A 13,226-nucleotide genomic window follows, 5' to 3' on the forward strand; every position below is an offset into this window, starting at 1 on the left:
GGACAGATTTCATTCCCATGCGTCATTTTATCCATGCAAACTTTGCTACTGGTGATTCAGGTGTCACTGCTGAGGTGGCTTCCCCTCTGCCAGTGCCCTTCCTGGGCACTGTGTGTGCCCTTCCTGGGCAGTGCTGACTCCCCCTTGTCCCCTTGTCCTGCCCACAGGTGTCACCTGCGCTGCCCCTCCGGCCATCCCCAACGGGACACACAGCGGGGGCTCCAGGGACACCTTCTCCCTTGGGGACGTGGTCACCTACACCTGTGCCTCGGGGCTGGCCCCAGCTGGAGACACCTCCCTGTCCTGCACCTCTGGGGACGGGGAGCGTGGCACGTGGAGTGGGACAGTGCCGCGGTGCCAAGGTACGCCTCGGGGTGTGCCCACAGCCAGCTCTGGCTGGCCCTGGCACAAGGGACAGCCTGGGGCAGGGCCTGCACCCATGGGGACACAGCTCACACAACTGATTTTATGTATTCACAGCAGTTAATGTCAGTGCTCAAAACAACTCGGAGGATTTACTATTTTTTAATCACTTTTTAAAGCATAAAACGCTTATTTGCTAGCGCTTTAGTGTAACAGCTTTTCCTCTTTGATGCTGGTGGGGGAGTACAATTATTGCTTCAGCTTTCATTACAAATTAATTTGATTTATTGCTTCTGAAGAAGCTCTACAAACCAGGATGTTGGTTTCTGCTGAAGCAAAGAGCTAAGGAGAGTTCCTGGGAAAGTTACATATCAGCAATAAGGCTGATTGCACTCGTGTTATCTCGCTGCTTTGCTCTCAAACGTTGGGGGTTTTGGTGTTTATCTCGCCCTGCCCCATTTCTCAGCTGCCTTTCCCTGTTCCCGGCAGAGGTGAGGTGCCCTGCCCCGCCGAGCATCGCCAATGGGCAGCACGGTGCCAGCCCCGGAGCCAGGCACAGCCCGGGCTCCGTGGTGCTCTACACCTGCGCCGAGGGCTATTCCCTGCTGGGCAACGCCTCCATCCGCTGCACGGCCCGGGGCACCTGGAGCCGGCCCCAGCCCCGCTGCCGAGGTGCGTTCCTGGGGCTCCTTCCTCCTCCTCGGCTCCTGGTGTAATCACTGCCAGCAAATCCCCAGGGACGGGCAGCGAGCAGAGGTGCCAGGGGCAGGAGGAGCCCCCTGCGCCCCTGTGGGTTTCCCTTTCTGTTCCCGCTGAGTACAAACGCTCAGGAACAGCTGAATAGTGATATTTAGTGTAAGAACAGGAGTCAGAAATGTTGAAATGCCCGTGACAGGGATGGCAAGGCCCAGCAGAAGGTGCTGTCCCTGCCCAGTGCCCCTCCACAGCCAGGAGGGGGTTTCACATCCCCAGCTCTCCACGTCCTCGTGCTCTTCCCTTCCAGCAATTGGCTGCACCAGGCCAGAGATCGAGAATGGAAAAGTGGCTGAGGCAGAGACCACCTACAACCTGGAGGACATCATCATCTTCGAGTGCAACTTTGGTTATGCCTTGAAGGGCTCTCAGGAGTCCCAGTGCCAGTTTGGGGGCAAGTGGCACCCTCCTGTCCCCAGCTGTGAGAAGTGTAAGTGCAAATGAGGGGCAGCTGATTTCTGAACCCCTGTAAAGGAGGTAGAGGGGCTGGGAAGGAAAAACATTCACATAATGTGTCCTGCCATCCTTCTGATCCCCACCCAAACCCCTGAACGGGCTGCCTGGGGAGGTGTGGGCATCATCTGGCACCATCCCTGGAGGGATTTAAAAGACGTGTGGATGTGGCACTTGGGACATGGGGTAGTGGCTTTTCAAATTTCAGTGTTTCTGTGATTCAGATCCTTGTTAAATGTAGGGCCCTTTAAATGAATCCACAAAATCCAGGCTGGTGCCTGATATCATTCACAACCATAGAAAGACCAGAGCAAGTTGTTAGGGCCACAGATGGAAACTAACCACTGTAGTTGCCTAAATAGTGAGAAGCTATCATTTTTATGTCAATAAGCCCAGAAAACATGAAGGCTGGAAGGTAAGAGAGGGTAGGATGGAAATATCATTCAGTGACACCCTCGTTGGTGTTGGGCAGAAATTAAAGGGAAAGCACAAAGTTAAAAGGCTGCCTCACCCTACAGGGGTGTTTGTGGTACCAGCTCTTGGCTAGCTGGGATGATTTCCTCTCCTTGCAGTGCCACCGTGTCCTTCCCCTCCAACTATCAGGAATGGCCAGCACGACAGCAAGGGGGTGGCAGAGTTCATCCCTGGCATGGCAGTGAGGTACCACTGTGACCCAGGCTACCTCCTGGCTGGGAAAAGCACGATTTCCTGCTTGCCATCGGGAGTCTGGAGCATCCCTTACCCCCGCTGTGAAGGTGAGCTGCAAATGCTGCCACTCTCAGTGCAAAGGGAGAGCACTGCCCTCACAGGGCCTCCCAAAACCAGAGGAGCACCCTCAGCTCTGGCACCGTGCCCCCAGCCGTGCCCCCAGCCATGCCCCCAGCCGAGCTGTGCTGCTTTTCCCTCGCAGTGATCACCTGCAGCAGCCCCAGCATCAAGGACGGGGAGGTGGCTGAGGGCCGGAGGGCTGTGTACCACCCTGGGGACAACGTCACCTTCCAGTGCCACCCAGGCTTCGTGCTGAGGGGCAGCCGTGGGGCCAAGTGCCAGCCTGACAGCCGCTGGGTGCCCGCTGTGCCCACCTGCCAGCCAGGTGAGCCGGTGTGACGGGCTTTGCTGTGGAACCAGTGCCTTTTCTCAGGGTGCGACCCCTAAACAAACCTCTGCTCTCTGCTCCTGCCCTGGCAGCGCGGCCCTGCCCTCCGCCCCCCGTCATCGCCCACGCCACGCTCAGCGCCGAGCCCGGGACCAACTTCACCAGTGGCACCTCCGTGAGCTACAGCTGCCAGCCTGGCTTCACCCTGCTCGGGGACCCCTCGGTGCTGTGCACGGCCTGGGGCAACTGGAGCCTTCCCTACCCTCGCTGTGCAGGTGGGGCTGCTGCAGCATCCATCCCTGTGCCAGGCTCAGCATCCATCCTGTGCCAGGCTCAGCATCCATCCCTGTACCATGCTCAGCATCCATCCTGTGCCAGGCTCAGCATCCATTCTGTACCATGCTCAGCCTCCATCCCTGTGCCAGGCTCAGCATCCATCCTGTGCCAGGCTCAGCCTCCATCCCTGTGCCAGGCTCAGCATCCATCCCTGTGCCAGGCTCAGCATTTATTCTGTACCATGCTCAGCATCCATCCTGTACCATGCTCAGCCTCCATCCCTGTGCCAGGCTCAGCCTCCATCCCTGTGCCAGGCTCAGCATCCATCCTGTGCCAGGCTCAGAATCCATTCTGTACCATGCTCAGCCTCCATCCCTGTGCCAGGCTCAGAATCCATCCTGTGCCAGGCTCAGAATCCATCCTGTGCCAGGCTCAGAATCCATTCTGTACCATGCTCAGCCTCCATCCCTGTGCCAGGCTCAGAATCCATCCTGTGCCAGGCTCAGCATCCATCCTGTGCCAAGCTCAGCCTCCATCCCTGTGCCAGGCTCAGCCTCCATCCCTGTGCCAGGCTCAGCATCCATCCTGTGCCAGGCTCAGCCTCCACCCATGCCAGGCTCACCCTGGGTCAGGCACACCTGCCACCCTGCAGGATTGCATGGCATGCAGAGAACCACAGCAGGAGCTGTGCTCGCTTTGGTGGCACTGGGAATAAGCTGGTGGCACTGCTCAAGTTTCCCAAAAGGAGACAGGCTTGGATGTTCTAAATATTGAAATTAAAGATTTCTGTACTTTACAGCCCAGAGTCGTGTGAAGGCACCACACTGACCAAACTACTTTTTGGGCACTGTTTTGTTTTAAGACCACATAAATTAGGTGCCTGTGTCCTTACATACTGAGTGTTACTTGATGCAGACAAATGTCAGACTACATAGAAGATGCATTAATAACTTGGGGTTTAGCAGTGCCTATCAATGCACTGTTTCTATTTAGCTGCATTTCACAGCCAAGGACATATTTCTCATGCCCGTTTCGTTTCTTGGCAGCCGGTTGTGGCACACCAACACTGTTGCTATTTGCTGAGCTAAGCAAGGAATATGAAAATCAGACTGAGTTTCCTGTTGGGATGACTGTGAACTACACTTGTCGGCCTGGATACGTGGAACAGCCACAGATATCACCAACTATCACATGTCTTGAAAATCTAACGTGGTCTGAAGCCCAGGAGTTTTGCAAAAGTAAGTTTTGCAGCTGCTTCCAATTGGTTTAAATTATGTGCTGAAGCCTTGTAATTTCCCCTTCACCACTCCCTCCTTTGGAGGGCTTGGGCAGACTCCTGAAAATAGTGATTCTTCTCCTATGACACTGAGTTAAAGAAGCTTAAAATCAGTTCATCTCAACCCCTGCCATGAGCAGGGACACCTTCCACTGTCCCAGCTTGCTCTAAGCCCTGTCCAGCCTGGCCTTGGACATTTCCAGGGATGGGGCAGCCTCAGCTGCTCTGGGCACCCTGTGCCAGGATCTGCCTACCCTGACAGAGAGGAATTCCTTCACAATATCCCACCCAACCCTGACTTTTGGCAGTGGGAAGCCATTCCTGTCCCTCCATCCCTTGTCCCCAGTCCCTCTCCAGCTCTCTTGGAGCCCCTTTAGGCACTGCAAGAGGCTCTGAAGTCTCCCTAGAGCCTTCTCTTCAAGCTAAACATCCCAACTTCCCCACCTGTTCCAGGGTCATGGCCCTGCCCTTTTCTCAGTTTTGCTTTGTCCTCTCTAGTGCTGCAATGCCCTTCACCTCCCAATATTACCAAAGGAACCCACGACAGCCAGGATTTGGAGGTTTTTCCTGCTGGGATGGTTGTGAACTACAGCTGTGACCCTGGCTACAGCCTCCGGGGAGAGGCATCCATCCACTGCACCAGCTCTGGCAACTGGAGCCTCCCTCTCCCTCAGTGTGCAGGTACACTGTGGCTCTGGGCTTGGAGCTGTGGATACCTGGGGGTTTTTACCTGTAGGATTCATCCTTGCCCTTCCCAAAATTCTGAATCCTTGACTCTCCCCTTTTTTTACCCATTTTGCACAATGATTTTAAGCTGTACATACTCAAAATACATTTTAAAACAATTTTTGTAGCTGACATCTCCGTTTCTCCCCATGTTTTCTCCCCTGATAGGTGGCTGTGGTGCGCCTCCAAACCTGACCTTTGCTGAGCTTGCCAGGCAATACAGAAATCAGCAGGAATTTGCTGTTGGGGACACTGTGAGCTACAGCTGCCGGCCGGGACACTCGAGACGCCCCGGAGTGCCCCAAACTCTGACTTGCCTCCAAAACCACACGTGGTCTGAAGCCCTAGAGTTCTGTAAAAGTGAATAGCTCCATCCATTTGGTGTTGTTATTGGAAATTGTCTATTCTGTGGGTTTTTGAAGGAAAGATTGGTACATGGCTTTACTAGTCACACGGTCTGGGCCGCTTTGGGCCTTTTTGAAATCACATCTTTGTTGGTGGCAGAGCTTGGACAGAGCCTTAAGGTACCTTCTCATAGCGTGTAGCACAAGCTCAAGAGAGGAGTTTAAACAAAGCCTTGTTCTTTCCCAGGGAAGCAATGTAGATACCCAGAACCCCTCAGGAATGGCAGAGTTGTTGTTCTGACAGATCTCCTTTTTGGGTCAACCGTGAGCCACACGTGTGATGAAGGGTGAGTCCCACGCTGCCTTCGCTGCCTCCTGTCTGAGTTTGGTGGTGGGTAAAGGATCAGAGCCCACTCCTCTGCACAGCTGCTCTCCCACAGCAGACCTGAATTGGAATTTTGGTTCTAATTCTGCCATACTTGCCTGCTCCAGAAAGGGAGAATTGTCTCATTTTTCCTCCTGTGCTCAGCAGATTAATTTGCAAACCAGTTTCAGTTTTCCTTCTCAGATGGCCTCGAGCAGGAGCTGAGAGTGGGAGCAAGGCCGTGCTGCAAGGAGGCTCCAGCCCTTTGGAAATCAGTTGGGTCCTGATTTATCACCTGACCAATCTAACCCAGAGGTTTTGGGGTCAGTGTTGCTCCCCTTGGATCTGGGAAGAAGCAACTTGGTGTCCTCCATTCCCACGTGTCAAACCAGCAGAGAGACCTTGGTGATCAGCTGCAATCAGGAGGCTGCAGAAGGAAACCTCTGGGGAGGGAAGAATCCAAGCTGAGGGGCTTGGTCTGAGCTGATATTTCTCTCTCTGCACCTCCAGGTACAGACTGGTTGGAGAGTCCCACAGGAGATGTGAGATTTTGGGACGAGATGTTGCCTGGACTGGTCTGCCTCCTATCTGTAAAAGTAAGTAGGTCAGCACGGCATTGGGGCCAGAATTGCCATATTAAGTCCTTAAAATTAAAAAGCGTTTCCTTTAAATAAATAGAATTAAATGAATAAGACTATTAAAGGATAATATTCCTCTGGGATAGTTTTTAGGGTGTTTTTATGCTTGTATATTTGGTTTCTTCTGAAAATCTTCCAGTTGTAAGCTTTGATCTGTCACAGCAATTCAGACTGAAGAGTTGTGAGATGCCTGCAGGGACTTGTCCCTTTTGTTTCACAACAATAAATAACAAATCAAGTAAAAAAAAGTGTTATGTAGAAGAGTGACATTTTGAGTACCACTGAAATGGAATTTTCCAAACCCTCTACTGTTATCTGAAGTACAAGGATGTTTTGCAGGGGTTGATCATTGCAATTAGTCTTTTTTTTTTTTTTTTTCAGATGGAATTGCTTTTTGAGGTTGGGATAGTAAAGCATTCATGAGAATGACTGATAGTAAAGCATTCATGAGTACTGCCAGATTTCCACTCCATTTCATGTATTTATTAGAATATATTCACACCATCTATGTTTATATAAATAAATAAATAAATATATAATATTGTGGTTCCCTTAGGGTACCTCAAAGAACTAAAACTCCTCCCCTCAGTTCCTGGAATTATTTATATCTGAGTCTTTAAGTCCTACCTGTGAGACTGCTCTGAGCACACTGAGAACGGATTTTGGACGTGTTTATTCAGCACTCACATGGCTTTGTACCCCTAAACAGGAGTTTCTCTTTCAGGGGTGGTGTGCCCAGCCCCACGGGTCCAGAATGGGAGCGTGGCTGTCCCCAGGCCCCGCTACACCTACGGGGACTCTGTCACCTTCAAGTGCCACAGAGGCTTCACCCTGCGAGGCCACCCCACGTCCCAGTGCCAAGGGGACAGGAGGTGGCACCCACCTGTGCCTGTCTGTGAGCAGGGTAAGAATCGCTCTTGGCCTTGTTGGGATTGCACATTCCTCATGGTTTCACTCACCGAACCCAAAGCTGGTTTTATTTTTCCTGTTTGCTCCAACTGCTTTAAGGAGAACCCAGAAATTTTTCCTTTCATTTATGCCTCTCTTCACAAACAGGGGATGAGCCAGGGCTTGGGTAATGCTGTAAGTACTGACGTGACTTGCACGTTCTCACACTGCTTGTTGCAGTCCATAATCCACATTCTCTTAATTCCCTGGAAATGAGGAATTTGGTAGCTGCAGGACACTGACTGTCAGAGAGCTGTGAATTTTTTCCTGGAAATGTAACACCAGGATGATGGGAAATTAAGGTAAATGTGTACATTTTATTTGCTCAACCATGTTTTTAAACTCTTAATGCTGCATTTAGATGGAGTGTCACAACGTTATCACCACCCTGACCCCACAACAAAGCCAGGTAGGTCTCTTACCTGAAGAGGCAAGATTTGATTTACTAATCACTAACTCCTCCTCCCAACCTGTCCTGCTTTTTTGAGGGAACTTTGCAGAGGGTTGGGCAGGGCTGTTGGGGTCAGTGCTGTGGGAGGGAGAGTTCAGCCTTCCCCAGCTGCTCTGAAGTTTTCCCTCTTGTTTCTCTGAGCTCTGCTTTGATCTCCACTCTGTTCTCAGTGCTGCACTGCTCCAAGCCTGCAAATATCACCCACGGATCTTTCCATGGCCCAGCAAAAGCAGTTTTTACTGTGGGAACATCTGTAAACTACATCTGTGAGCCTGGCTTCTCCCTCCTGGGGACAGCATCCATTTATTGCACAGCATCTGGAGCCTGGAGCCATCCTCCTCCCGTCTGTCAAGGTGTGGTTTGGCTGCAGAGAGTAAAGAACAAAGGACATTTAACAAGTTTTGCTTTAGTGGAAGGTCTGTAGAAGGTCTAAATCTGAGTACAGAATGTGTGATAAGCACAGGCTGAGTACAGAATGTGTGATAAGCACAATTTTTAGCCTTTCCAAAGCCTGCTGGGGTTACAGGGGTCCGGGCTGAGTGCAGGGGAAGAAATTCAAAGGGAGCAGGCGAGGCTGCAGAGGGTCAGTGCCTCAGCCACTCGCTGGCCCCCCTTCAGCATCCTGCTGACTGTCTCTCCCTGACTTTCCAGCTGTGAAGTGTCCGCAGCCTCCGAGCATCACCAACGGGAGGCTGAAAGGGAACGCCTCTGCCGCCTTTCCCCGGGGAGCCGCCGTGTCCTACAGCTGCGATCCCGGGTACTCTCTGGTCGGGAACGCTCTCATCAGCTGCACGGGCTCGGGGACCTGGAGCCAGCCGCTCCCGCAGTGCAAAGGTGAGTCTGTGCCTCCTCTGGTGTTTGGCATTCCACCTGCGACCGAGGCACTTCCCCAGATCTGCGGAATGACAATTAATTCCTGGCTACACTCAGGAGGAACTCAAGAGCAATGTCCTAAATAACCCACAGTGGTGTTTCTCATATTTCCTGTTCCCTCTAAATGTCCTCTTTCTACTGCTTCCAATTTCAGAGATCAGATGTGAATTCCCGGATGTCCAAGGTGTTAAAAAAGCCATTAAAGGAAGTACTTATCGCTCTGGCACTAACATCACTCTTGAATGTGACGATGGTTACGTGCTGGAAGGCATCAGTCACACCCAGTGCCAGGAGGATTTCAGCTGGGACCCTCCCGTGCCAGCCTGTAAACTGAGTGAGTGGAACGTAAACAAAGCAAAGATCAAACACAAGCATGAAAATGCATTTTAAACATGCAAATATCTGGCTGTATTTTTAAAATAAGGAAGTATACAGGGGTGTGGTTTTCAGAAATCTGGTGTTGCGGGTGTTAGCAGTGAGACACTGGCATGGGGAAGCTGGGGCTGCCCCTGGTTCCCTGGAAATGCCCCAGGCCAGGTTGGACATTGGGGTTTGGAGCAGCCTGGGACAGTGGAAGGTGTCCTGCCTATGGCAGGGGGGTGGAACTGGATGAGCTTTGAGTCCCTTCAACCCAAACCATCCTGTGATTCGAAAAGGTTTATTGGTGTTGATTGAGGACAGCTGAGAAACGCTGTACTTTGGTTGAACAGTTTGCTGATTTTCTTTTTTTCCCTTCCCTCCAGCATCCCCCAAGCCCGGGTCAGTAGGCCTAGGTAAGCAGCTTACAAACATTTTTGTCCCCATCTCAGTGGCACAGCCTCCCTCTGCTTACTTGGCAGATATACCCTATTGTGCATTTTGTGTAGTCTACACAGTGAGAATAACCTGCATTCTTCTCCCTCAGGAGTGGCAGCTGCAGCAGTTCTGCTGCTCCTGGGGGCAGGTGTTGTCTGGAAAATCATTTCCAAGCAGAAGGAAGGGTAAGGCAGCTCTGGCTCTTTGTTCCTGTCCCTCGGTGCCAAGTCCCAAGCTTTATAGGCTTGATACACTTGAAATATTTGCCTCAGTGTGTCCGGGCCTTGTAATTTTGTATCTTCAGCTCAGGTTGCAAATGACACAACCTGGAACTCATGGTGTGGTTATGTCATTTCATTTCAAGCCTCTCTTTCTTAAAGGAAACCGAACCAAGTGTTCTTTTACAAGGCAATTCATTGTTTTCTTCTTTTTCACGTAGCTATTATCATACGTATGAAAACTATAATTACAGAACCCCCTGAACCCAGACACTGATCACAAAGGCTCGTGTCTGCCATAGGAGGTATGGATTTCTATTCCTCAGCACAAAATATCAGTTAGAGCTGCAATAACTATACTGTCATTTATTTATATTGCTGACTGCATTGTCTCCTTGAATTACTATTTTCCTAATACAATAATTCAACTAGAAACCTCTTTCCTTTTTGTCTTCTGATAGAATATTTTCTTTTGCTGAATAGAAGACGTTTTAAACATATTTGGGTTTTAAAACATCCTATTTTTCTTTCTGACACCACTCTCAAAGTGTGTCTTTCCTTTTCCACAGTCTGCATAGTTGGTGTGCACAGGTCAGACTCCCAGACCAGTCCTTGCTTCTGACTTAAAGCTGCTTTTAATTTGTACAGATTATGAAAAAGCTGCAAAACTGCCTCAGGAGTAGCAGAGTCAGAAAAGGACACTGAACTTGGTTCCTGGGGTTTTTATTGCTTTCATACTTACTAAAATGGTGTTTTTACTCACAAGTGAATCTATTTTCTATGGTGGCTCTATTGCAGCCAGCAGTGAATTTTCACTGTTTATCAGCACTTCACCTACAAAGTGGGACATGCAAACAACATCCATTTTGTGTGATTTCTTTGAAACAAAGCATTTCCCAGAAATTCCCTCCCCTCTCTCCGGGTGGCGATGCAATCTCTGCACACCAGCACAAAGCCAGGAAATCCTGATTTGAACACCAGGATATCATCTCTTTCCTAGGCTGGAAAGAGATCTCATCCCTGCTGCTGCTGACCAGGCACCCGGCTTGTTCCCTGCAGCGAGGAAGCGCCGCTCACGTGGAGACTGGAATTCTGTGGCAGAAAAAAAGGACATTTTACTGTAAATCTTCAGTGCTGTTCTGCTCTCTGCAGTTACTGTAAGGATCTAATGAGGCTCAGACTGCACACAGTGCAGGTGCTCCCTGGCAGGGAATTCTGTGCACTGCTCCTGATGCAGAATAATCTCCTTTGTCCCCAAAAAACTGGATAACCACAAACCTTTGTAGGAAGAAACAATCAATAATGCACTGGCCATAACCCCCATTCCCTGTCCCCCTGTGCCCACCAAAACATACCTGAACAAATGTGGGAGAAACCATGTGTTAATTAATGTCTTAATTACAGCTGTATTTACATGTTTATTTCCTTCCAGCAATGCTTATGTGCAGTGTTCCTCTACCAATGCTTAACCTAATAAAAGCTGATGATGAAAATTCTGTGTCTTCTTTTATGCCTACCTAGAACTTTAAGTCTTTTCTGCTTTGTTTTTTTTTTTTTTTTAACATTTTTGGGCTGTTCTATTTTAATGCTGCTTCACCGCACACGGGATTTAACTTCAAATTTAACTTCCAAAGGCGAGCAGCGCTGCACAGGGGTGTCCATCCTGAGCTGGCTGTTATTTTTAATTTATCACTGTTTGTGTTCCAATGTGGCACCTAAACACACTTTCATTTCTTTCCCTCTTTCCTTGAGCTGCCCAAGAAAGGGTTCAATCTTCTCGTACCCAGGGCTGTAATACACTGAGGGTGTTGTAAAATGTGCAATATGTCCACATATTCCAAGACTGCTTTAAGTCAGGGAAGATCTTTGATGGAAGATCTTTGTATACTTTCAATCCTATTCAGTAAAATAGGAGCAGGCAGACGCATCCCTTGTACAAGGGCATCCCCGAATGAACTATCTTTAAGGATGAAGTAAATGAAGATGCTGATGTGTACATTTGGCAAAACACTCAAGGCCGATGTATTCTTCAGCTGATCAGCGATTATTACCCTGCTAAAAATAACACTTTCGGTTCAACCAGAGCCTTCCCGAGCATGCGTTGAACCGAGCCGGGACTGCGTCATTAGCGTGTCAATTAACTCATGACAACACAGGGGCTGTGCCTGGAATCCGCCCTACCCTGCAGTCCTGGGTGTGACACCGGCACGGCGAGCTCGGTCCGGGATCGCTGATAATCCCCGGACCGAACAGCGGCCCGAGCCGTCCCCACGGAGCCGCCCCGGCGTGAGGGGCCGCGGCGGCCGGGCCCGGCCATGGCGGCGGCGGCTGCGGCGCCGCGCTGAGGGCGGGGCGGGCGGGCGGGGCGGGCCGCGCATGCGCACCCGGCCGCGCGCTGCGTCTCCGGCAGCGCCGGGAGGGAGCGGAGCGGCCGCAGCCGCGGCCCCGCTGCGGGCATGGGGCGGCTCTCGGTGCTGCCAGCGCTGCTGCTGCTGCTGTCCGTGCTGGTGCTGTGGCAGCTCGGCGGAGCCCGGGCTCAGGGTGAGACAGCGGCCGCTCGCTCTTTGCTGCCCCGAGCGGGCGGTGCCGGTGGGGAAGGGGCGCTCGGAGCGGCGGGCGCGGCGCGGAGCCCGCGGGGGGCCGCGGCTGGGTGGAGGGATCGGGAACGGCGTCGGGATCAGGATGGGGATGGGGATGGGGATGGGGATGGGGATGGGGGTCGGGGTGGGCATCGGGTTTGGGATCGCGATGGTGCCCGTGCCCTGCTCCCGCTCCGGTCCCCGCGGTGCCGAGGGTGCCCTCAGGGCCTGCCGGGGGGCGAGGCTGGCAGGAAGGAAGGAAATGGCTCTAAGGGCGATGGTGCAGCCGCGAGGGTTTGGGCGGGTTTGAATCGAGGGAATTGTGACATTGTTCGGGTGCGGAGAGACCTCCGAGCGCGTCCCGTTCCACCGTGCCCTGGGCAGGGACACCTGCCGCTGAGCCTCCCTCCAGCCTGGCCTTGGAGCGGGTTCTAAACTCGGCTTTCTGTCCCTTACACCCGCTTTCCTTTTCCCTAAGAGGGGACAATGAGCTCCGTGAGTGGGGCTGGCTTGTTTGTTTTTCATGCTGCAAACGAAGTGGGTGTACAGTGAGTGAAGTCGTGTGTTTAACTACAAAATAAAGGCAAACGGAAAAAAAAATCTGAAAACAGGATCTGGAAGGCATTGTCTGGGTAGAATGACTAAAGAACTTGAGGAAACAATGAGTAACCCTATACGCGTATAGAGCTGGACGCTGCACGCAGTTAAAACCTAAATTAAAAAATTGGGAACGACTTACACATATCCTTAAGAGCTCTTGAATGATTCTGTCTCCTGTGCTGTTACACCTCGGTGTGTTTCTCTTCTTGTCGCTAAGGTGATGTGTTGTTTTTTCCCTCCTCTCCCAGGCTCGTGTCCCAAGCCAGAGCGGCAGCAGAATGCAGAGCTCGACGAGAGCTCCAGGGAACTCCAAGATTTTCCACCTGGGACCAAAATCTCCTTCACCTGCCGGCCAGGATACATTAGGGTCCCAGGGAAGTCGCTGACCTGGACATGTGGTAATAACTTGCAGTGGTCACAAACAAGCGTTTTCTGTACAGGTAAGTTTTTGTACCCCTTTTTTCCTACTGATA

The 13,226-nt window shown here is 51.4% G+C and overlaps 1 protein-coding gene across 1 annotated transcript in view; it reads left to right on the forward strand.

Moving 5' to 3' along the window:
- Nucleotides 1–13,226, forward strand: part of LOC131567580 (complement receptor type 1-like) — a 39,656-nt gene that overhangs the window by 16,624 nt on the left and 9,806 nt on the right. The window contains exons 33-47 of the mRNA XM_058819238.1: nt 168–362; nt 853–1,035; nt 2,142–2,324; nt 2,480–2,662; nt 2,758–2,940; nt 3,988–4,179; nt 4,716–4,898; nt 5,112–5,303; nt 5,535–5,634; nt 6,162–6,247; nt 7,014–7,262; nt 8,340–8,522; nt 8,716–8,895; nt 11,921–12,115; nt 13,002–13,193. Of these exons, the coding sequence (XP_058675221.1) occupies nt 168–362; nt 853–1,035; nt 2,142–2,324; nt 2,480–2,662; nt 2,758–2,940; nt 3,988–4,179; nt 4,716–4,898; nt 5,112–5,303; nt 5,535–5,634; nt 6,162–6,247; nt 7,014–7,262; nt 8,340–8,522; nt 8,716–8,895; nt 11,921–12,115; nt 13,002–13,193 (2,679 nt within the window). The remainder of the gene's footprint in view (nt 1–167; nt 363–852; nt 1,036–2,141; nt 2,325–2,479; nt 2,663–2,757; nt 2,941–3,987; nt 4,180–4,715; nt 4,899–5,111; nt 5,304–5,534; nt 5,635–6,161; nt 6,248–7,013; nt 7,263–8,339; nt 8,523–8,715; nt 8,896–11,920; nt 12,116–13,001; nt 13,194–13,226) is intronic.

Source organism: Ammospiza caudacuta, chromosome 24 (genome assembly GCF_027887145.1).
Source record: "Ammospiza caudacuta isolate bAmmCau1 chromosome 24, bAmmCau1.pri, whole genome shotgun sequence".
Taxonomy (NCBI): domain Eukaryota; kingdom Metazoa; phylum Chordata; class Aves; order Passeriformes; family Passerellidae; genus Ammospiza; species Ammospiza caudacuta.